This window comes from Emys orbicularis, chromosome 4, assembly GCF_028017835.1.
Source record: "Emys orbicularis isolate rEmyOrb1 chromosome 4, rEmyOrb1.hap1, whole genome shotgun sequence".
Classification (NCBI taxonomy): Eukaryota; Metazoa; Chordata; order Testudines; family Emydidae; genus Emys; species Emys orbicularis.
The window spans coordinates 154688326-154710469 of NC_088686.1; the positions used below are offsets into that span (position 1 = coordinate 154688326).

Consider the following 22144-nt stretch of genomic DNA (forward strand, 5'->3'; position numbering starts at 1 on the left):
CACTCCTATGTTTCCTCCATGATTCTTAAGGGGTGTCAAAGCCCCCCACATTCCTCAGCAAAAAGCTGGAGAGGCTATTGGAATGGGGGACCCCTCCCTTCCCCCCAGTAAAGAGGGGTCCAATTCTCCCATCTGAAATGGGGGCTTCCCTTCTCCCACAAGTCTGGTGTCTTCTCCCTGTACTCCACTGAATCTGGGGTGTCTCCCCCATGGCAGTGAAGGGGTTCTCCAATCTCCCCAGGAAATCGGGGTCCCGCCCTGAAATGGGGGCCTGCTCCTCTGCCCGCCACGTCACAGGCTGCCCAGCGCCTGCCCCACCCGCACCCTGCGCCCAGCACTGGTGCGGAAGCCAAAGCGCCGGGGCCCCTGGAAGAGAAGGACGATGGTGGAGCCCAGGTTGAACTCGCCCAGGCCGGCTCCCTTGGGGGTGGGGACCCCAGCTGGCCCTGCCCAAGCCAAGTAGCTGAGGTCGTGGTAGCGGCCCTGCACGTGGCAGGCGCAATTGGTGTGAAGGTCCTGCCGGAAAGAAAGGGGGCCATGGTTACCATGGTGACAGGTACCCCCTCGCTCCACGTCTGCTCTGGCTCGCAAGAACCATGTGACTGTGCGCTCACCCACCCCCCACATGCGATCCCACGGGAGCACGTGCTCACTAGCCCCCCCCCCACGTGCAATCCCACCAGAGCATGCGCTCACCAGGCCCCCACACATGCAATCCCATGGGCGCACATGCTCACCGGGAGGCCCCCCATGTGCGATCGCACAAGTGCACGCACACTTACCAGAGCCCCCCCTTGTCTGATCCCACAAATGCGTGTGCACTCACCAGGGACCCCCCACATGAGATTCCACAAGCACACACATACTCACCAGGGCCTCCCCCACATCTGATGGTGCGAGCATGTGCACGCTCACCAGGACCCCCCACATCTGATCGTGCAAGTGTGTGCACACTTGCCAGGGCCCCCCCACATGCAATCCCATGAGCCTGTGCGCGCTCACCAGGACTCCCCCCCATGCGGACCCCACAAGCGCACACACTCACCAGGGACCCCATCAGATCAGCAGAGGGCTGCCCCCCCTCTCCAGGGCTCCCAGCTCCCTCTGCCCCCAGCCCCACCTGGTCGCAGTAGATGCGGATGGAGCCCACGTTGGTGGCCCCCACGGCAGTCAGGGAGAAGAAGCCGTGAGCCCACTCCCCGCTCAGCACCACCCGCTCGTTGTGGCAGAACAGCCCCGGGATCCAGCGCACCACACTCGGGCTCACCGACATCAGGGAGCCTGCCACGGATGGGCACGGGGCAGGGCAGGCAGACAGATGGGAGGGAAGAGGAGACCCCAGCGTGAGTGACAATCGGGTCCAGGCCCCCCGTCTCCGCAGCCTGCTCCCCCCCTCGGCTGTGCCATACCGGGGAAGTGCCGGCGGTGCCGGATGTGCCAGTCGGTGGGCGAATGGAAGCGGTGGTAGTCGCCCGGCGCCAGATAGATGATGCACTGATAGAGCCGGTGGCCCCGGCGCCACCATGGGGAGAGATCCCGGCCTGGGGGAGAGAGACGGACAGCAAAGGGTTAATCTGCACCTGCCTTGGATTGGGGGACACACACACACACACACACGGATTGGCCCCTTTGGCCCCCAGATTGGCCCCTGGGATCTATCCCAGCCACCCCCCCTGGATTGGATCCTAAGCCCAACCCCCCACATCAGCCCACCCCCAACCCCTTGCTCACCCCCATCTTCCCTCCAGTCCTGGGGCCCGAGGAAGCTCTCCAGGGAGTACGTCACCCCCTTCACCTGCTCCAGGCGGCTCCTCCGCACCCGGCCCAGGTGCACGATGCAGCCATCTGCCGGGCTGACCTGCAACCAGCCGGGACAGGATGAGAAGCGGGGATGGCCTCACACGGGGATTCACGAGGGCAGGCCAAGGTGTTCACACCTCTGCCAGCTAAGCAAAGATGGGGGTGCTCCCAAACCCCAGGGAGCAGCGCCCTGGGAAGGCAGGGGCAGGGCTCTGGGGAGGGCCCATGCCGGCCCGTGCACAGACAGTGCAAAGCTCTCGTGAAAAGCCAGGCTGTGAAAGCACCAGGCCCGGAGCCCTGGGGAATGTGCTTGTGTCTCACACGTGCGGGAGGCTCATGTGCCGCTGCTGGCACAGCCATGTTGAGCTCGCAGCGCTGCTGGGCACACACGCGGGCCAAGGCAGGCAGGGAGGTCTGGGACCCTGGTGAGCCTGGCCTCAGGGAGGGATGTGCATGTGTATTGTCACTGTGGGCATCGGGACCATGTCAAAGGGGTTTCATGGGAAGGGAAGACCCATGATATGGGGCACAGGGGGGAGGGGAGAATGAGACATACCATGTGGAGGGGGGGATGGGACATACCATAATTTGTGCAGGAGGGGTGGGACATACCATGCCATGGTGAGAACAAAATGAGACCAATCATATTGTAGGGGGTGCAGGAGTGGAAGGTAACGGTACCGTGGAGGGGTGGGATTGAACATACCATCCCATGAGGAGCTTTGCTGGGGAAGGGGGGGGACCTGCCATGACATGGGAAGGCAATAAAGGGGCCGGGCAAGATATACCATGTCATGGGAGGGCAATGGGGTGGCAGGTTGGAACATACCATGTCATGGGAGGGCAATGGGAGGGACCTACCATGTCATGGGAGGGCAATGGGGGAGCAGGGTAGGACATACCATGCCATGGGAGAACAATGGGAAGGACTGTCACCTACCATGTCATGGGGGTCCAGGGCACGACATCCCATGCCATGGAAGAGCAATGGGGGCAGGGGAGAGAACAGAGCAGGACATACCATGCCATGGAAGGGCAATGGGGGCAGGCCGGGAAATACCATGCCTTGGAAGGGCAATGGGGGGGGACAGACCAGGACGTACCATGCCATGGGAGGGCAATGGGGGGGCAAGGCGGGACGTACCATGTCATGGGAGGGCAATGGGGGGGGCAAGGCGGGACGTACCATGCCATGGGAGGGCAATGGGGGGGACAGAGCAGGACATACCATGTCATAGGGTGCGATGGGACGCACCCAGGGCTTGAGCGGGCGCCGGAAGAACTCCCCAAGGCTGCGGTAGCCACTCAGATCTTCCTCAGCCGCCTCGGCCATGTTGACGGAGAAGGCCCAGACGTAGAGTGCCAGCAGGGGGCGTCGCAGCCAGCGGGGCAGCGCCAGCCCTGTCAGCACCCCCCAGAGTCGCGAGAGCAGCCGGGTGGGGGCGCGGCAGTACAAGGCCTGCAGCGGGGAGAGTCAGCAGGGGGCACTCGCCCCAGAGAGCCCCCTATATACCCCCTCCCCCCACTCCTCCCCTCCCACCCCAGATCCCTCCCATCCCTTCTTCTGTCCCCCTTCTCCCCAGTTCCTCCCCCTCGCTGGCCCCTTCTCTACCCCCCATGCCCTGACCTTGCTGGTGGGCTGCAGCCCAGCACGGGTGAGGGGCTTGAGAATCTGCCAGGAGCGGAGCCGCAGGGCATGGCCAGGTATCCGGGGTAGATGGCGCCGCAGGGAAAGCCTGGGGATGGCCATCCTGGAGGGACACGTACAGCACCATGCACACACCACGGCTCACCCCTGGGGGAGAAACCGGGACAGGGAATGGGACCCAGGCACTAGGCACTCACCCCTGGGAATTATGAGATGCTCTGCACAGCCTGCCTTTGCCTGGGAGATCCCAGCCTGGGGCAAAGGGGAGTCACTGCCCCAGGGGCATCCCCCAAAGTCAGGCTGGGTCCCCCACGCCCATCAGGAGAGCAGTGCCCAGGCTCGGGGCTGCCATGGGGCCAGACAGCACCCCCAAGACAGAGCCAGCCCACTCCCCGAGACTACACAGTTACACACAGCATAACACAAACACACAGATACACAGTGTCATACACACAGAGCAGAACAATGTTGTGCACAGGCACAGTGTAACACACAGAGTGTAACACACAGTGTCACACAGAGCATAGCAGTATAACACACACACTCTGATAGACACACAGCAAAAGTGTTGCACATACAAATGTAAAACACATAGGGTGTAACACACAAAGAGAGCATAAACCAGTGTAAAACACTAAGTGTAACACAGAAAGCGTAACCGCGTCACACACAGAGCACAGTGTCACACACACACCGAGATACTCTTTGTGTGTGTCTGTGTGTAACAGTTGCACACACAAATTTAATACATACACAGGGAAAAACACATACAGTTTATTGTATCACACTCAGAGCACAGTGTAATTCACACACACTATGTCTATGTGTAACATGCAGTGTCGCAGTGTAGCACAGTGTAACACACGTCACACACATGCATAGACACAGTGTCATGTACACACAGACTATAACATGGTGTAACACACACAGAGACATACACACACATAACACACAGCAGCTGAGGGTGGGCTGTGACTCCTGAAAACCTACAGACACAGCCACCCACTCACACACAGAGGAAACATGCACAAATATACACATACCCACTGACGCACAGTGGCTGGGAGAGAGACTCCTGGCCTTTGGGTCCCACACACACAGAACAGGACACCCCCCCACACGCATTAATAATGTAACACACACCTGCCCTGAGTGACACACCCTACTGTTTATACACACAGGAAACAAAACTCACACACACTCGCTGACAGCAGACGGTACAACCGGCACAGATACAACACACACATTTGACACAATGACCCACACCCTGCAACATGCACACACGCACACACTGATAGCAGGACAGCGACTCTCAGACAGCTGATATCTACTGATGCTGGTGCATGCATACGCACACACACACCACAACTCAGCACAGACACCCCCCAGCAGCCTCCTACAATATGGCACACAGAATGACAGTGACACACAGTCACACACACAAGGGCATGCAGAACAAGACACACACACACACACACACACTGACATACAATCACACACACGAGGGTACAGAGACTACTCCTAACACACAATCACACACACTATAACAATAGAGGGTAACATTCACACAAACACAAAATTGCACACACACACAGAACACTAACACAATCACAAACACACACACACACACAGAAAAACACTGAATGACACTAACACAAAATCACACCCACTGCAAGGGTACAGAGAATAACACACACACAGAGAATGACAACAACATACAAATCACCACACACACACACAGGGCGAAGACACACTCACTGGGAGCAAGGATGTTGCTGGCCGGGATGCGTCTCTGCCACCTCGCCAGTGCTCAGCGATGGCCATCACACGACATGTGCACAATGACTCACAAGACTTGCACAGAGGGGCCGGGCCCTCCCTCATGAAATTGGCTCCGCACAAGCCTATGGTCTCATCATCACCCCACACAGCAGGACCGTGACATCACCTGGCCACGCACACACGGTGGGATTGCAAACAGTAGGGAGCTTGAACTATGCCCCAGATACGGCTGCATCTCAGCCCAGGCGAGGGATCCCTGTATAAACAGCCCCTGTGCCCCACCCTGGAGGTGGCTGCATCTCAGTGCCAGGCAAGGGATCCCCGTATAAACAGCCCCCGAACTCCACCCCAGAGGGAGCTGCATCACAGCACCAGAAAAGGGATCCCCGTATAAACAGTCCCCACACCCTGCACCAGAGGTGGCTGCATCTCAGTGCTGGGTGAGGGATCGCCGTATAAACAGCCCCCGTACCCCAACCAAGAGGTGGCTGCATCTCAGCCGTGCCCCCTAGCAGGGAAAAGCCCCATGTCTATGTATATATATAAAATCTTTATTCCCAGCAGTACAGGGGTGCAGAGCACGTTGGATTCACAGTGTGTGTAACTCTGGTCCCACATGGAGCTGGATCGAATCTGCATCCTTCAGTCACTGGTCCCAGTCAGCTCACTGGGGTGAGCCCACTAAGGCACAGAACGTTTTGGTCTCGTTGGGGTTGCTGCCGACGCTGGGGAGGGGGGCAGGTCTACAGGACTTTCTTGTCCTTTGGGGTCCAATCCAGACGCCATTCCTCTGCTCCAAGCAGGTTCCGATCCGTGACCCAGCCTGCCGAGACCAGCCCTGCAAGAGACAGACCAGCCCAGGGCCAGGGGATGGTGTGTGTGTTTCCCCAGCAGGAGGCGCTCTACATGGGACAGGGGACACCCCAGGGCTGGAAATGCAGTGGGTGGGGGTCTCTCTCCAATCTCCCCAGGGCGGGGGCCAATGGGGAAGACCCCAGTGCCGAGAGCATGGGGGGTGGGGTCTCCACAGCACAGGGTGCTCTTCCCAGGGCCCGGGGCCCTGCAAGGGGTGGGACCAGGACTGGGAGTGCAAGGGGTGGGGATGTTCCCCGGCAGGGGGCGCTCTCCCCAGGCAGGGGGACACAGGGAAGGGCCGGGGCTGAGTGCAGGGGGAGGGATGTTCCCCAGCAGGGGGTGCTCTCCCCAGGCAGGGGGACACAGGGAAGGGCCGGGGCTGAGTGCAGGGGGTGGGGATGTTCCCCAGCAGGGGGCGCTCTCCCCAGAGAGGAGCACTAGGGGTGCTCCCAGTTACCTGCTAGGAACCGTGGGAACAGCCTGTCCAGCAGCTGGTGAGTTTCCGTCAGCACAGCCCAGACCTCTCCGTCAGGGGCTGAAAGACAGAATAGAGCTGGCTGTGGGTGAAGGATAGGTGCTGGGAAACCCCTAGATGAGCCCCCCTCCTCCCCCCACAGGATCAGGTACAGGGGGTGTCTGGTCACCCCGCCCCTCACCTCCACACAGCTGCCTTTGCAGCTTCTGTAGCATCTCTTCCTCCACGGCACCTGGGGGCAGGGCCTGGCACAGCAGGGTCTCCAGCAGCAGGGCGTGGGAACAGGCCTGGATGGTGTCCACACTGCTCGCCCCATGGTGCAGGGCCACAGCCACGGTGCCTGTGGGGAGAAGGGCACAGCAGGGTGTCCCACACCATCTCACCACACCACCATCCTGGACGCCTGTGTCCCATTTCCCCTCCCAGTCTCCTACGGCTGCCGTGCCAGACACCAGGGTCCCATTTCCCCTCCCAGTCTCTGTCTCCTATGGCTGCCATGCCGGATGCCAGGGTCCCATTCCCCTCCTGGACTCTGCCCCCTATGGCTGCCATCCTGGACACCTGGGTCTCATTCCTCCTCCCGGTCCCTCCTCACCAGCTTTTCGGTTCAGAGCGATTAGATAGTTCCTCAAGTTGCCCTCGCAGGCCTGCTGGAACTCAGCTACGCTGTGGGATAGACAGAGGGAAAGAATACGCAAAGAAGAAGTGAGGTGTTTTACCCTCAAAAGCTTATGCCCAAAGAAATTTGTTAGTCTTTAAGGTGCCACCGGACTCCTTGTTGTTTTTGCAAAGAAGGAGATGCTCACTATGAATGGACCAGACGTGTTTTGCCTCTGGAACTCCCCGCCACAAGATGTTACAGGGAGAAGATCCACCAAAGACACATAGGTTTCTATGAGCAGGAACCGCAACTAGAATAAATGTGTCGAGAGGTCTCCCTAGAGACTTGTGCTGGCTGGGCCGAGGGGCCAATCCCTGGGGAGGGATGAGGGACAAGTTAAATCTGTTACTCACCTGGAGACCAGCAGGTGGAGTGGGGCTCCTAGAGTTATCCTGAGATGCTGCTGGAATTCTGTGGACAGGTGAGGAGCAAAGAGTCTAGTCAGTTGGGTATGGGGGGGAATGGGACATGGGGCCTTTCCCCTATCTGGGGCACTGGCTCCAATCCTGCCCACGGGTGGGGGGACTGGCTGGCTCAGGGGGGCAGGGAATGGGACATGGGGCCTTTCCCCTCTCGGGGGAATTGGTCTCTCTGCATCTGCCCATGCTGGGGTTCTCCTCTTCCCCTCTCCCCCCGTATCCTCTTTCCCCCGTGGTCACCTGGCAGCAGGGGTTCCCTTGGGTTGGCATGGGCGGGCGTGGGCACCCAGCCCTGGCACAGGAAGTGGTGCAGGGCAAGGCGCAGCCGGGCCTGGTTGAGCGTCTCCATGCAGACAGCACGCACGGCCCGGTAGTTGGCGTAGAGGTGTAGCGCCGTGAACAGGCCATAGAGGGCGTAGGTAAGCCTGTGGGGGAGGGCAGAGACAGGGGCAGGCCCAGCCAGACCCACAATCCCCCACAATCCCCTCTGTCTGCCACAACCCTTCCCACAATTCCTTTTGCCTCCCACCTCCCATAATCCCCCACAATCCTTCCCACAATCCCCTGCACCCCCCGCCTCCCACAATCCCCTGACATCCCCCCCCCAACACTTGTGCTATCCCTGCCCTTGGGGTCACTCACTGGAGCCTGTCGGTGACGAGGGGGATGAGGAGGAGGCTAACGAGCAGGCCGGCTAAATTCACCAGGGTCTCCTGGGGGGGAGAGGAGTGAGTGAGGGCGTCTGCAGAGGTGGGGTACAACCCCCACCGCCCCGGGCATTTCCGCCCTGCTGCATTCTGGGAGAGTCTGTCCCCTCTGCCCCCTGGAGCGCCCCCACCCGCTGCACTGTGGGGTGCCCCTTAACATTGGCCCCAGCAGGACCCCACCTGGCTCCCATCCTTGGCCGAAACGTCCGCCATGTTGTCCCGCCGGGCCTGGTGCATGGTGAGGGCTGCCCGGGTGGCGCCTCCGGCTACTCCCACGATGCACTGGGGCAGAGAGAGAGGAGAGGGGTTCGGGTGTGGGGTGCAGGACTCATGCCAACGAGAGTCAGTGGGAAAGACTTAAGACAGAGCCGTATCCCATGGGAATATGTGGTTCCCCTGAAATCAGGGCGGCTCCAGACGAATTTCATCGGGGGGAAAAAGAAAACGGGGATAAAAATGTTCCGACAATGTTCCGACTCTTGATTTAGAAAATACTGTTTGTTTGGATTGGTTTTATTTTGTTTTGGTATCGATGGCCATAGCATTCTCTAGTGCATCGACCCCACTATGGGGTTCATGCTGTGTTATATCGTACAAAGAGGTGACAATGAAGGAAAATGTTTCCAAGGAGCTGCAATGAAGGTTTTCTGGAATTTTCCGTCGTGGAGAATATCGAAACGGTCAGGTTTTGCTCTGATGGAGAATGCAGCCAAATTTCAAAAGCACAAACTCCTTTGTGAAATGGAACTTCTGCCGTCCACGCGGCTCTGATGCCATCCCCTGCTCCTCTGCCAATCCTTTGCCCCAGCGCCAACCCCCTACCAATCACCCCATGCCAACCCCTCCCCCTGTGTCAATGCCCCAATCCCCCAATGCCAACCCCTCCCACCAACCCCTCCCCCACATCACACCAGCCCCCTCCCCTGAACCAGCTCTCTTCCCCTCATGCCAATCCCCCCACCAACTCCCAAAGTCAACCCCTTGCATCAATCCCCTCACCCCACACGCCAAACCCCCTCATGCCAACCCACTCCCCGCTACCTTGAAGAAGCCGCTGGTGCAGACGATGAGAGTGAAGCATGCTGGGAAGGTAGGGGCCAAGATCTCCATGAAGATGGCCAGGTCATTGAGCCCATCTGCAAAGAGCCTGCAGGGCACAAGGGGCAAGAGTGGTGGGGCATGGCAGGGTTAGAGCTTACGTGTCACCCAATGGGGTTCAGAGGACACTGGGCACTAAACAGGGGTCAGAGGTTCATGATTGCCTGCTGATGGTCAGGGGTGAAGGGTTAGAGGTCATGAGGGAGGTCAGAGGGCACTCAACGGGCTATGAGGTTGAGAATTACACCATGAGGTTCAAAGAGTGAAGGTCACCAAGGGGTTGAGGTCAAAGGTCAAGTATCGCTCAACAAATGTCAAAAGTCGAGGTTCACTCAATGGGGGTCAGAGGGCAAAGGTCACACCGTGCAGTCACAAGGCAAGTGTTGCACAATGGACGGTCAGAAGATGAAGATGAGGATTGTCCAATCACGTGCAGAGGACAAGACAAATGCATTTAAGTTTCAGAGGTCAAAGATCATGTAATGGTCAGCAAGCGGGGATCTGCCATGGGGATATCAGGATGAGGGGCATCCCAGGCTGTCGGGGTGAAGGGTGCCCCGGGGATGAGGGGTTGTGGGAGGGATGTCCTGGGGAAAGGGGGGGGGCGGGTCCTTTCCTCACTCACCTCCACTGCTTGGCGTCACAGTCCAGTTTGCTCCTGGGGGGAGGGAGAGAAGAGGTCACGAGGGGAGATAACCTCACCAGCACTGGTGACCCAGAAACCTCCCCCTCCACGGGGTGTGCCACTCACCCTTTCATCCAGGCAAAAAGGATCCGGCCAAGCATCCCCGTCCCATCTGCAGGGGAGACAGAGAGGCCTGTCAGGGGCAGCGAAGGAAATGGCAGATCCCACAGGGTGAATGGGGGGTTCAGGGGAGTCTGGGGGGCACTATTGAGGTTAGTGGGAGGAAGGGAGTGATGTCCCAGGCTGGCATACATCAAGGAGGCAAACTCAGGTATGGGGCAGTCCCAGGCCGGGATGGATTCACATATTCATTGATTCCAAGGCCAGAAGGGACCATTGCGATCATCTCAGCTGACCTCCTGGATAACAGAGGCCAGAGACCTGCCCCAGGGTAATTCCTAGAACGGAGCTTCTAGAAAAACATCTAAACTTGATTTTAAAATTGTCAGTGATGGAGAATCCACCACAACCCTGGGTAAATTGTTCCAGTGGTTAATTCCTCCCACTGTGAAATACTTACCCTTATTTCCAGTCTGAACTTGTCTAGATCCTGTTACACCTCCCTCTGCTAGACTGAAGAGCCCACTATTAAATATTTGTTCCCCATGTAGGTACTTACTGACTGTGATCGAGTCACCCCATAAACTTCTCTTTGTTGAGCTAAAGAGATTGAGCTCCTTGGATCTGTCACTATAAGGCAGGTTTTCTAATCCTTTAATCATTCTCAGGGCTCTTCTCTGACCCCTCTCCAATGTATCAACATCCTTCTGGAATTGTGGGTTCCAGCACTGGACACAGCAGCAGACGCACCAGGGATAAATACAGAGGTAAAATAACCTCTCTGCTCCTACTCAAGATTCCCGTTTATGCATCCCAGGATCGCATGACTTCTTTTGGCCACAGCTTCGCACTGGGGACTCCCGTTCAGCTGATTATCCACCAGGACCTCCAAATCTTTTTCAGCATCCCTGCTTCCCAGGACAGAATCCCCCCATCCTGTAAGTCTGGCCCACACTCTTTTGTTCCTATACCTATATATTTAGCTGTATCAAAACGCGTATTGTTCACCTGCGCCCAGCTCAACTGATCCCTCTGTATCAGTGACCTCTCCTCTTTGTTATTTCCCACTCCCCAGACTTTTTGTGTCATCAGCGATGATTTTATGTTTTCTGGCGAGTCATTAATGCAAATGTTAAACCGCAAAGGGCCAGAAACCGATCTCTGCAGGACCCCACTAGTAACACACCCATTCGGTGGGAATTCCCCATTCACAGGCACAATTTGATACCTGTCCGTTAGCCAGCTTTCAATCCATTTGATGTGGGCCACGTTCATTTTACATCGTTCTAGTTTTTTTAATCAAAATGTAGTGCGGTACCAAGTGAAAAGCCTTACAGAAGTCTAAGTATATTACAAGTGTGACCTTTATCAAACTTGTAATCTTACCCAAAACAAAGTGATCAAGTGAGTGTGACAGGCCCTATTTTCCTATAAATCCATATCAACTGGCATTAATTATATTATCCTTCTTTAATTCTTCCTTAATGAAGTCCCGTATCAGCTGATTCATTTTCTTGGCTGGGATCGATGTCAGGCTGATGGGCCTATAATTACCCAGGTCATCCTGTTTACCCTTTTTAAATGTTGTCACATGAGCTGTCTTCCAGTCCAGGAAGCTCCTCAGCCAGCTCTTTTAAAACTCTTGGATGCAAGTTATCTGGACCTGCTGATTTTAAAATGTCTAACTTAAGTAGTTACTGTTTAACACCCTTTAGAGATACTAGTGGAATGGAAAAAAGTGTTATTCTGTTATATGACAACATCATTTGTTTTTGCCGTAAATGCAGAACAAAAACATTGAACACTCCTGCCTTTTCTGCATTATTATTATTAATTAGACCATTTCCATCTAGTCATGGACCAATACCACTGTCAGGATTCTTTTTGTTCCTAATATGCTTAAAAAGCTCCCGCTTACTGTCCTTAACTCTGCTGGTCATAGATTTCTCCTTGTGTCTCTTTGCTTCCTTTATCAATTTTCTGCAACTCCTAGCTTCTGATTTATAATCATTACTATGAGGTTTCCCCTTTCTTCTAGTCATTACATGTTATTTTTATATTTTTGAAGCTGCTGTCACTTCCCCACCAGTTTTTTAACCAATATGGCCTTCTTCGATGGTGGGATCAGAGGTAGGGATTTGTGGAGTGGGTGTCTCCAGGGTGATTCAGGGGTGTGTGTCTCACCTTTGAGTATCCAGGTGACTGTGGCTGCAGCAACAGTCGAGGTCTGGTCCCCCACGCCCACCCCCTTCAGCACGGCCTGCGTGGCCAGCGCCCCCGTGATGCTGCTGGCAAAGGCCTGGGGGGGAACAGGGGAGGCTGTTACTATTGGGGGAGGGGCAAGTACGCTGACCAACCTCTCCCCACCCCTGGCTTCCCAGTGCTCGCCATTACCCCCATCACACCCTTCTGCCCTCAGCCAGTCCCCCCCACACCCCAGTACTATAAAGAAGGGGACTGGGCCACACACCACTGCACTGACCCCCCAAAACCCACTGCTAAGGTTCCCTTGCCCCCCCCAGGGTACCCCCTCCCCCAAGGGTTGGAGCTGGGTCCCCTTCCCCCGCAGCGCCCCCCTCCCCCAGGACTGGGTCTGCTTGACTCCCAGTGCACCCCCAATCCCCCAGGTCGGGGGCTGAGTCCCCTCCTCCCCCAGAGCTGGGGTGAGTCTCCCCCACTTCACTGCCTCACCTGCACGGTGTCCCATATCTGGTAGGGCAGGTAGTCCTGGCTCACACTCTCTGGGTACCCCTGGGGCAGAAACACGGACTGCAGTGGAGAAAAGTGGGGGCCAAGTGTGAGCAGAACAGGGACCTTCCCCTGGGAATCAGAGACCACACTTCCCTCCCTGACATCTCCACCTGGTCAACAGCAAGCCCTGCCCCCCCACAAATTCTCCAACCCCCCGTAAACTCCTCTGAGGCCCCCAATCTCCCTTCCCCTCGTCTCCTTCCCTCTACACCCTCAGCTCGCCTTCATAACCTCCAACTCCTCCCCACTCAGATGCAGCCTGGTTGAGCCCCTTTCCCAATCTGTGCCCCCCACCCTGATCCCTTGGGCCCCCCAATTTACCCCTCTGAGTTCTGAATCTCTCCTCCTCTGCCCACCTCTGAATTACCCGTCAGCCCTCCTGGCTCCCCCCAACTCCCCATCTTTGCCCTTTGACCCCCCACCCCTCGTCTCACCATGAAGATCTCCTTTAGTGAGCGCCATCCCACACGCCCTGGCTCATCCCCCACACAGCTTAGGTGCCCGTCAGGTGAGGGCAGGTAGCAACGGGCACCGCGGGAGCCGTACTGCTCCGTGCAGAGTGGCTGGACCCCCAGGCTGGGCATGGCCGGAGCCGGGTCTGGGGGGGGAGAGGCGTTAGACAGAGCAAGGAGTCATCCATGGGCACGAGAAGAGAACACAACACACTGATTGCATACACACACACACAATGTCACACGTACACACAGCACACAAACACCCAGTGTAATGCAGAGACTGCACATGCTCAGCGTTACACTCGGTGTGTACGCACAGTCAGTGCATTGCACGCCGTGGGCATGTTACAGCGTGTGTGGGCACGTGCAATCTGAATGCAGCCTTTGTCTGTGGTGAGTGTGTTACACTCTGTGTGCGCATTAGTGCACGTGTGCAGTCTGTGTTACGCTGTGTGTGAGAGTATGGTGTGCGTGCTACACATTTTGTGTACATGTGTGGTAAATGTTGCACATGTGCGTTCATGTTACACTGCATACGTGTTACACTGTGTGTATATGTGTGGGCGTGTGTGCATGTTACGCTCTGTACGTGTGCACAGTGTGTATTACATGCTCTGTGCGTGTCCATTGCACTGTGTGTGCATTACATGTGGTGTGCATGTGTGTTACACTCTGTGTGTGCCTGTTACACACTCTCTATGTGTGCTACACTGTGTTACATGCTCTGTGTGTGCACATGTGTGGGTGTCACACTGTGTTACACGCTATGTATTACACGTTGTGTGTGTGCACGCATGTGGGTGTTACTGTCTGTTACATGCTCTGTGCACATGTGTGGGTGTTAGACTCTGTGTGTTACATTCGCTGTGTGTGTGCACGCGTGTGTGAGTTACACTCCATGTGTTATGTTCTGTGTGCATGCACAGGTTTGGGTGTTACATTGTGTGATAAATGCTTTCTATGTGCACATGCATGGTTGTTACATTCTGTGTTACATGCTGTGTGTGTGGGTTACACTGTGCACACGTGTGGTATTACACTTCGTGTGTTACATGCTGTGTGTGTGTGCACGTGTGTGGGTGTTACACTCTGTGTGTTAACGTTGTGGGTGTGCACACATGTGGGTGTTACATTCTATGTTAACATTGTGGGTGTGCAAGTGTGTGGGTGTTACACTCTGTGTGTTACTCGCTGTGGGTGTGCACACGTGTGGGTGTTACACTCTGTGTGTTACACGCTGTGGGTGTGCACACGTGTGGGTGTTACACTCTGTGTTACATGTTGTGGGTGTGCACACGCGGGGGTGTTACACACGCAGTGTAGCTGCCTGCACACACAGAGCTATAAATCCGCTGTGGGTGTTGGGGGGGGGGGGAAGTTAGTGAGTTACACTGACACCCCCCCCCCCCCCCAGGCTGCACCCCGGGGCAGGGCAGGAGCGAGGCGCCCCGCCGGCCCGGCGCTGCCCGAGGGACACGTTGGCGGGGGGAGGAGCCCGGGAAGCGCCCCGCCCCCCAGGCCGGGACACACCCCCGGGGCCCGGGCTGCCCGCACTTACCTGGGCAGGGGGCGCGGGAGCAGCGGGGACCGAGGCTGGCAGGGTGCGGGGGACTCTAGGCAGTGGGGTTGTCGCGTGCCCCCACCCCCGCGCGGGGCATTATGGGGGGTGTAGTTTCCCCCACGCAGGGCATTGTGGGGGCTGCAGTCCCTGTCGCAGCACCCCAGCCGTGGGGCTGGGTGGGTTGGTGCAGAGCCCAGTTCTCGCACCGGCCCCTCTGCCTGCTGGGTCCCTGGTGGGGCTGGGCCACAAACCCAGCAGGGGAGGGTGTGTATGGGGACAGAGCAAGATGGGGGGGGGTATGAGGATAGAGATATGGGGGATATAGGGTTGGGGGTATGAGGATGGGAGTATATGGGGATAGAGAGATGGGGGTTGTATGGGGCTGGGAGGGGCTATGGGGATAGAGAGATACGGAGGGGTAAAGGGTTGGGGGTATAAGGGGATAGAGAGATGGGGGTTGTATGGGGCTGGGAGGGGCTATGGGGATAGAGAAACATGATGGGTATAGGGTTGGGGGATTCTGTGGGGATATGATAGAGGTCTATAAAATCATGAGTGGCATAGAGAAAGTAGATAAGGAAGTGTTATTTACTACTTCTCATAATACAAGAACTAGGGGTCACCAAATGAAATGAATAGGCAGCAGGTTTAAAACAAACAAAAGGAATTATTTCTTGCCAGAGGCCAAAACTATAACAGGGTTCAAAAAAGAACTAGATACATTCATGGATGACAGGTCCATCAATGGCTATTCGCCAGGACGGTGTCCCTAGCCTCTGTTTGCCAGAAGCTGAGAATGAGCGACAGGGGATGGATCACTTGATGATTCCCTGTTCTGTTCATTCCCTCTGGGGCACCTGGCACCATGGGTTCCATCTAGCACCCCCTAACATCAACAAGGGCTGGCAGCACACAGCAGAACAGCCCTGACCGGGATTCGAACCCAGGGCCTACCCTTCCACATCACAACATGCTGCCACTTGAGCAAAGTAATGCCACCTGCAGGCTGCCATAGTACACTGTAATCTTCCGTGTACAGCAGTCGCCAGCACTAATGAATTCAAAGCCTTTGGGAGGACAGCCCAACCCGGCTCTCTCCTATTTGAGCCAAGCAGCAGTAGTAGGTTGTTATTCTCTCTTGACTACTGCCCATGCCCATCAGCCCTGAGCTCTGAAAGGAGTCACCCCTTTGCTGGTAGCAGCAGTGGGCTGTTATCCATTACACAGGCCAACTGCCGGAGGGGAGCGTGGCACGTATCAGAGAATAGGTGCCAACCCACAGGGAACAGCTGGCAGCCCCCGACACGGGGCAGAGAGGATTTTTCAATCACTATCAGCTAGAGGGGCGTGTGCTTTGCTGCTTACATAGCCTGCACTGGACACCCTGCCTGCTCCCTCACCTCCCGCTCCAAGCCCCCCAGCTGGGTCCCAACCCTCACCTCTTCCCCCACTTCAGTCAGGCCCTGACCAAGATTGTGCCAGGCGCTGCACAGACCCCAACTGAGATCGAGCCCCCATTGTGCCGGGCGCTGCACATGGAGCAAATGAGGAAAGCCAGTGCTCAGGGTGACTGATTTCAGGCAAGGGGCCAATTCCCAGGCATTACCACATTACGCTGAAAAACAGACCCGGTCCGAAATGACTCGGAGCTTAACAGGTGGAGAGGAGGGATTTGCATCTCTCTGGCCCGCCCTGCAAACGGAGTGAGATGTCTCCCGTGGGGGATCCCCCAAACAGGGCCCTCCACTGTGTGAAATCACAGTGGCTCTGGGAGAGCCATGCAGCTGCTCTGAATGCCTGTCTGTCGCACCCTGGGGGAGAGCTGGGCTGAGAGTGCTGGGTTCGAGCTATGGGTGCTGGAACTAGGGGCGTGTGGGCTGACTTGAAGTGGTTTCCATTCTATACAGGGTTCACTGGCTCTCAGCACCCCCCACTACACAAATTGTCCCAGCACCCCTGGTTCGATCCCCGGCCCTGGGAGGGGACTGGGGTCTAGTGGATTAAAGCAGGGGACGGGTGCCCTGGCTCTGGGAGGGCTATGCCGCGGAGTGCAGAGGGCTCTCTTCCTTGCCAATAGCTGAATTTTGTCCTGCCTTGAGGCTTGTGTTCCCTCTGGGACAAAAGCTGTTTTTCTTGCCATCTGGATTTCACGTGGGTTGACGGGAGAGGGTTTGTGAGGGGGGGAAAGTGTCTTATATTGCCACTTAGGGTATGTCTACACTACGGGATTAATCCGAATTTATATAATTCGAATTTAGGAAACCGATTTTATAAATTCGAATGTATTCGGCCACACTAGGCACATTAATTCGGTGGTGTGCGTCCAAGCTACCGTACTAGCATCGATTTCCAGAGCATTGCATTGTGGGTAGCTTTCCCATAGCTATCCCATAGTTCCCGCAGTCTCCACCCCCCCTTGGAATTCTGGGTTGAGACCCCAGTGCATGATGGGGCAAAAAACATTGTCGCAGGTGATTCTGGGTACAGCCTCCCCCTCCCTCCCTGAAAGCAACGGCAGACAACCATTTCGCGCCTTTTTTCCTGAGTGAACTCTGCAGACTCCATACCGCAGCAAGCATGGATCCCGCTCAGCTCCAGAACGCAGTCATGAACATTGTAAACACCTCACGCGTTCTCGTGGAGTTTATGCTTACCCAGGACCAGAAAAAAGAGGCGAGGAGGAGGAGGCGGCGACTGCAGCGCAGCGACAAGCGTGATGAGGACATGGACATGGACCGTTAATTCTCTCAGACCGCGGGCCCCGGTGCTTTGGAGATTATGATGTTAATGGGCCAGGTTATAGGCTTGGAACGCCGATTCTGGGCCCGGGAAACAAGCACAGACTGGTGGGACCGCATAGTGTTGCAGGTGTGGGACGATTCCCAGTGGCTGAGAAACTTTCGCATGCGTAAGGGCACTTTCATGGAACTTTGTGACTTGCTTTCCCCTGCCCTGAAGCGCCAGAATACCAAGATGAGAGCAGCCCTCACAGTTGAGAAGCAAGTGGCGATAGCCCTGTGGAAGCTTGCAACGCCAGACAGCTACCGGTCAGTCGGTAATCAATTTGGAGTGGGCAAATCTACTGTGGGGGCTGCTGTGATGCAAGTAGCCAAAGCAATCACGGAGGTGCTGCTACGAAAGGTAGTGACTCTGGGAAATGTGCAGGTCATAGTGGATGGCTTTGCTGCAATGGGATTCCCTAACTGTGGTGGGGCGATAGATGGAACCCATATTCCTATCTTGGCACCGGAGCACCAGGGTACCCACTACATAAACCGCAAGGGGTACTTTTCAATGGTGCTGCAAGCACTTGTGGATCACAAGGGACGTTTCACCAACATCCATGTGGGCTGGCCGGGAAGGGTTCATGACGCTCGCGTCTTCAGGAACACCAATCTGTTTAAACGGCTGCAGCAAGGGACTTACTTTCCGGACCAGAAAATAACCGTTGGGGATGTTGAAATGCCAATTGTTATTCTTGGGGACCCAGCCTACCCCTTAATGCCATGGCTCATGAAGCCATACACAGGCAGCCTGGACAGGAGTCAGGAGTTGTTCAACTACAGGCTGAGCAAGTGCAGAATGGTGGTAGAATGTGCATTTGGCCGTTTAAAAGGTCGCTGGCGATCTTTACTGACTCGCTCAGACCTCAGCCAAACCAATATCCCCATTGTTATTACTGCTTGCTGTGTGCTTCACAATCTCTGTGAGAGCAAGGGGGAGACCTTTATGGCAGGGTGGGAGGCTGAGGCAAATCGCCTGGCTGCTGATTACGCGCAGCCAGACACCAGGGCGATTAGAAGAGCACACCAGGAAGCGCTGCGCATTAGGGAAGCTTTGAAAACCAGTTTCATGACTAGCCAGGCTACAGTGTGAAATTTCTGTTTGTTTATCCTTCATGAAAACCCGCCCCCTTTATTGACTCATTCTCTGTAAGGAACCCACCCTCCCCCTTCCCCCAGCTTGCTTTCAAAGGAAATAAAGTCACTATTGTTTAAAAATCATTTATTCTTTATTAATTGATTATAAAAAGAGGGAGAGAACCTGAGTGGGGTTTGGGAGGAGGATCAGCGGGAAGGAAAAGCCCACTAAAAAAAGGTTAAAAAAATGGCAGCCTTTTGCTTGGGCTGTCCACTGGGTTGGAATGGGAGGGTGTACGGAGCCTCCCCCCCCCGTGTTCTTACACGTCTGGGTGAGGAGGCTTTGGAACATGGTGAGGAGGTAGGGGGGTTATACAGGGGATGTAGCGGCACTCTGTTCTCCAGCAGCCGTTCCTGAAGCTCCACCAGACGCCGGAGCATGTCTGTTTGCTCACGCAGCAGCCCCAGCGTTGCATCCTGCCTCCTCTGATCTTCCTGACGCCACCTCTCATCTCGAGCGTCTCTCCTCTCCTCACGTTGGTCCCTTCTGTCCTCACGTTGGTCCCTCCTGTCTTCACGTTCACTGGCTTCTTTCCTATACTTGCAAACCGTGTCCTTCCACTCATTCAGATGAGCTCTTTCACTCCTGGTGGATTGCATGATTTCTGCAAACATCTCGTCTCGCGTCTTCTTTTTCCGACGCCTTATCTGGGATAGCCTTCGGGAAGGAGGAGGGAGGCTTGAAACATTTGCAGCTGCTGGAGGGAGTGAAAAAAGGAGAGAATTTTTTTAAAAGATACATTTTTCAGAACAATGCTTATACTCTTTCACGGTGACAAATACTATTCACATTACATAGCACATGTGATTTCTGTGCAAGGTCGCATTTTGCCTCTTAATATTGAGTGCCTGTGGCTTTGCTGCTAGAGATCACAGACGCAGGTCCGGGCAACAGAATTCAGCTTGCATGCTGCCATGGTAAGCCACTGTCTTTAGGCTTCTGCGCCCTGCTTTCCCACATACCAAGCAAAGCCCATTGTGCTGCAGTTTTCCTGTTAACCTTAAGCAGCAGAAAACAAGCTAACACCCCCCCACCATCCAATTGTCTGGGATGAGTGCTTTATCCCTCCCCCCACCGCGTGGCTGGTATCAGGGAAGATCCCTGCAGGAACCAAACTAACCCCCCCCCCCAACCCGCCATGAATTCTCTGGGATGAGTGCTTTATCCCTCCCCCCACCGCGTGGCTGGTATCAGGGAAGATCCCTGCTAGCAAAACGCAAAAAGCTCTGGGCCAATCCTCCCGCCGCCCTTTGCACTTGGCTAAATGCAGGGAAGGATTTCTTTTCAGCCACAGGCAAACAGCCCAGTAGGAACGGCCACCTCTGTCCCCTTAATTAAATTCCCGTATTTCAACCAGGTTACCCTAAGCGATATCACTCTCCTGAGGATTACACAGCAAGATAAAGAATGGATGTTGCTTGAATGCCAGCAAACACCGGGACCATACGCTGCCAGGCTTTGTCATGCAATGATACCAGATTACTTGCTACTAGCATGGCGTGGTCAAGTGTCCTACCATGGAGGACGGAATAAGGCTGCACTGCCCAGAAACCTTGTGGCAAGGCTTTTGGAGTACCTCCAGGAGAGCTTCATGGAGATGTCCCTGGAGGATTTCTGCTCAATCCCCAGACATGTTAACAGACTTTTCCAGTAGCTGTACTGGCTGCGAATGCATCCCAAGTGCTCAGGGCAAATTAATCATTAAAAATGCTTGCTTTTAAACCATGTTTTATATTTTAAAAGGTAAACTCACCTGAGGTCCCTTCCATGGGGTCATGGTCTTGGGTACTGGCTTGGGAGGCTTGGGAGGGTACTTCAGTCAGGGTGAGAAACAGATCCTGGCTGTTGGGGAGAACGGAGACCTGGGTGCTCTCTGCCAGCTCATCCTCCTCCTCCTCCTCGTCTTCCCCTTCCGCGGAATCATCAGGTGTACCTGATGAGATTATCCCCATCTCGGAATCCACAGTCAGAGGTGGGGTAGTGGTGGCGGCCCCCCCTAGAAAAGCATTTAGCTCGGCGTAGAAGCAGCATGTCCGCGGCTCTGACCCGGAGCGACCGTTTGCCTCCTTTGCTTTTTGATAGGCTTGTCTGAGCTCCTTGACTTTCACGCGGCACTGATCTGAGTCCCTATTGTGGCCTCTCTCCATCATGCCCTTGGAAATTTTTTCAAAAGTTTTGGCATTTCGTCTTTTCGAACGAAGTTCTGCTAGCACTGAATCCTCTCCCCATATAGCGATCAAATCCAGTACCTCCTGTACGGTCCATGCTGGTGCTCTTTTTCGATTATCAGCCTGCATGGTTACCTGTGCTGATGAGCTCTCTGTGGTCACCTGTGCTCTCCACGCTGTGCAAACAGGAAATGAAATTCAAATGTTCCCGGGGCTTTTCCTGTCCACCTGGCCAGCGCATCCGAGTTCAGATTGCTGTCCAGAGCGGTCACAATGGTGCACTGTGGGATAGCTCCTGGAGGCCAATAACATCGAATTGCGGCCACACTAACCTTAATTCGGATTGACAATACCGATTTTGACGCTACTCCTCTCGTCGAGGAGGAGTACAGAAATCGAATTAAAGGGCTCTTTAATTCGAATTAAATGGCTTCGTTGTGTGGACGGGTCCAGCGTTAATTCGATTTAAAGCAGCTAAATCCGAATTAAAGTCGTAGTGTAGACCAGGCCTTAGATACAGAATCACACAGGGACCTGGGCTCATTTACTCCACTAGGGGGCAGCAGGGATACACACACACAGTCCCGAATCCCTCCAGCAGGGGGCAGTGCTGTGCACGTGTGCACACATGACTGATTCCCTCCAGCAGGGGGCAGTGTTATGCACATGCACACACACACACACACAGCCCCACATCCCTCCAGCAAGGAGCAGTGCTGCACGCACACGACTGATTCCCTCCAGTAGAGGGCAGTGCTGCACACAGATGACCGATTCCCTCCAGCAGGGGGCAGTGCTGCACACACACCACCGATTCCCTCCAGCAGGGGGCAGTGCTGCACACACACGACCGATTCCCTCCAGTAGAGGGCAGTGCTGCACACAGATGACCGATTCCCTCCAGCAGGGGGCAGTGCTGCACACACATGACCGATTCCCTCCAGCAGGGGGCAGTGCTGCACACACATGACCGATTCCCTCCAGCAGGGGGCAGTGCTGCACACCCACACCCACACACTTACTTTACACCCTTTATTAATAAAATCCCCAGCTCTCCTCTCCAGCAAATGACTCCCCTCTGGGAGCCTGTTTAATTCA

At 55.5% G+C, this 22144-nt stretch overlaps 2 protein-coding genes across 2 annotated transcripts; both read right to left on the reverse strand.

The window, feature by feature from the left end:
* Positions 1–291: 291 nt before the first annotated feature.
* On the reverse strand, positions 292–5332 carry LOC135877360 (phosphatidylserine decarboxylase proenzyme, mitochondrial-like). Its single transcript, XM_065402787.1, has 6 exons — positions 5207–5332; positions 3029–3259; positions 1732–1858; positions 1410–1541; positions 1121–1281; positions 292–516 (listed from the first exon to the last, which is right to left on the reverse strand). The coding sequence occupies exons 1-6, from the start codon at positions 5330–5332 to the stop codon at positions 292–294; spliced, it is 1002 nt and encodes a 333-aa protein (XP_065258859.1).
* A 442-nt stretch (positions 5333–5774) lies between these two features.
* Positions 5775–15027, reverse strand: RUSF1 (RUS family member 1). The gene is made up of 15 exons (XM_065402781.1): positions 14955–15027; positions 13376–13539; positions 12882–12959; positions 12375–12489; positions 10197–10242; positions 10071–10103; positions 9389–9494; positions 8528–8629; positions 8283–8353; positions 7881–8065; positions 7575–7632; positions 7156–7226; positions 6742–6900; positions 6543–6620; positions 5775–6068 (listed from the first exon to the last, which is right to left on the reverse strand). Exons 2-15 carry the CDS (start codon positions 13523–13525, stop codon positions 5974–5976), a joined length of 1347 nt encoding a protein of 448 aa, XP_065258853.1. The 5' UTR covers positions 13526–13539; positions 14955–15027; the 3' UTR covers positions 5775–5973.
* Positions 15028–22144: the final 7117 nt, after the last annotated feature.

Excerpts from the sequence above, each read along its gene's own strand:
- LOC135877360 (XM_065402787.1), bottom strand. The coding sequence starts at position 5,332 with ATGAGGGAGGGCCCGGCCCCTCTGTGCAAGTCTTGTGAGTCATTGTGC. Across the intron at positions 3,260-5,206 it reads CAGCAACATCCTTGCTCCCA|GCCTTGTACTGCCGCGCCCC; the intron begins GTGAGTGTGTCT and ends TCCCCGCTGCAG. Across the intron at positions 1,542-1,731 it reads GGACTGGAGGGAAGATGGGG|GCCGGGATCTCTCCCCATGG; the intron begins GTGAGCAAGGGG and ends TCTCTCCCCCAG.
- RUSF1 (XM_065402781.1), bottom strand. The coding sequence starts at position 13,525 with ATGCCCAGCCTGGGGGTCCAGCCACTCTGCACGGAGCAGTACGGCTCC. Across the intron at positions 6,901-7,155 it reads CGCTCTGAACCGAAAAGCTG|GCACCGTGGCTGTGGCCCTG; the intron begins GTGAGGAGGGAC and ends TTCTCCCCACAG. Across the intron at positions 6,621-6,741 it reads GCAAAGGCAGCTGTGTGGAG|CCCCTGACGGAGAGGTCTGG; the intron begins GTGAGGGGCGGG and ends TCTGTCTTTCAG.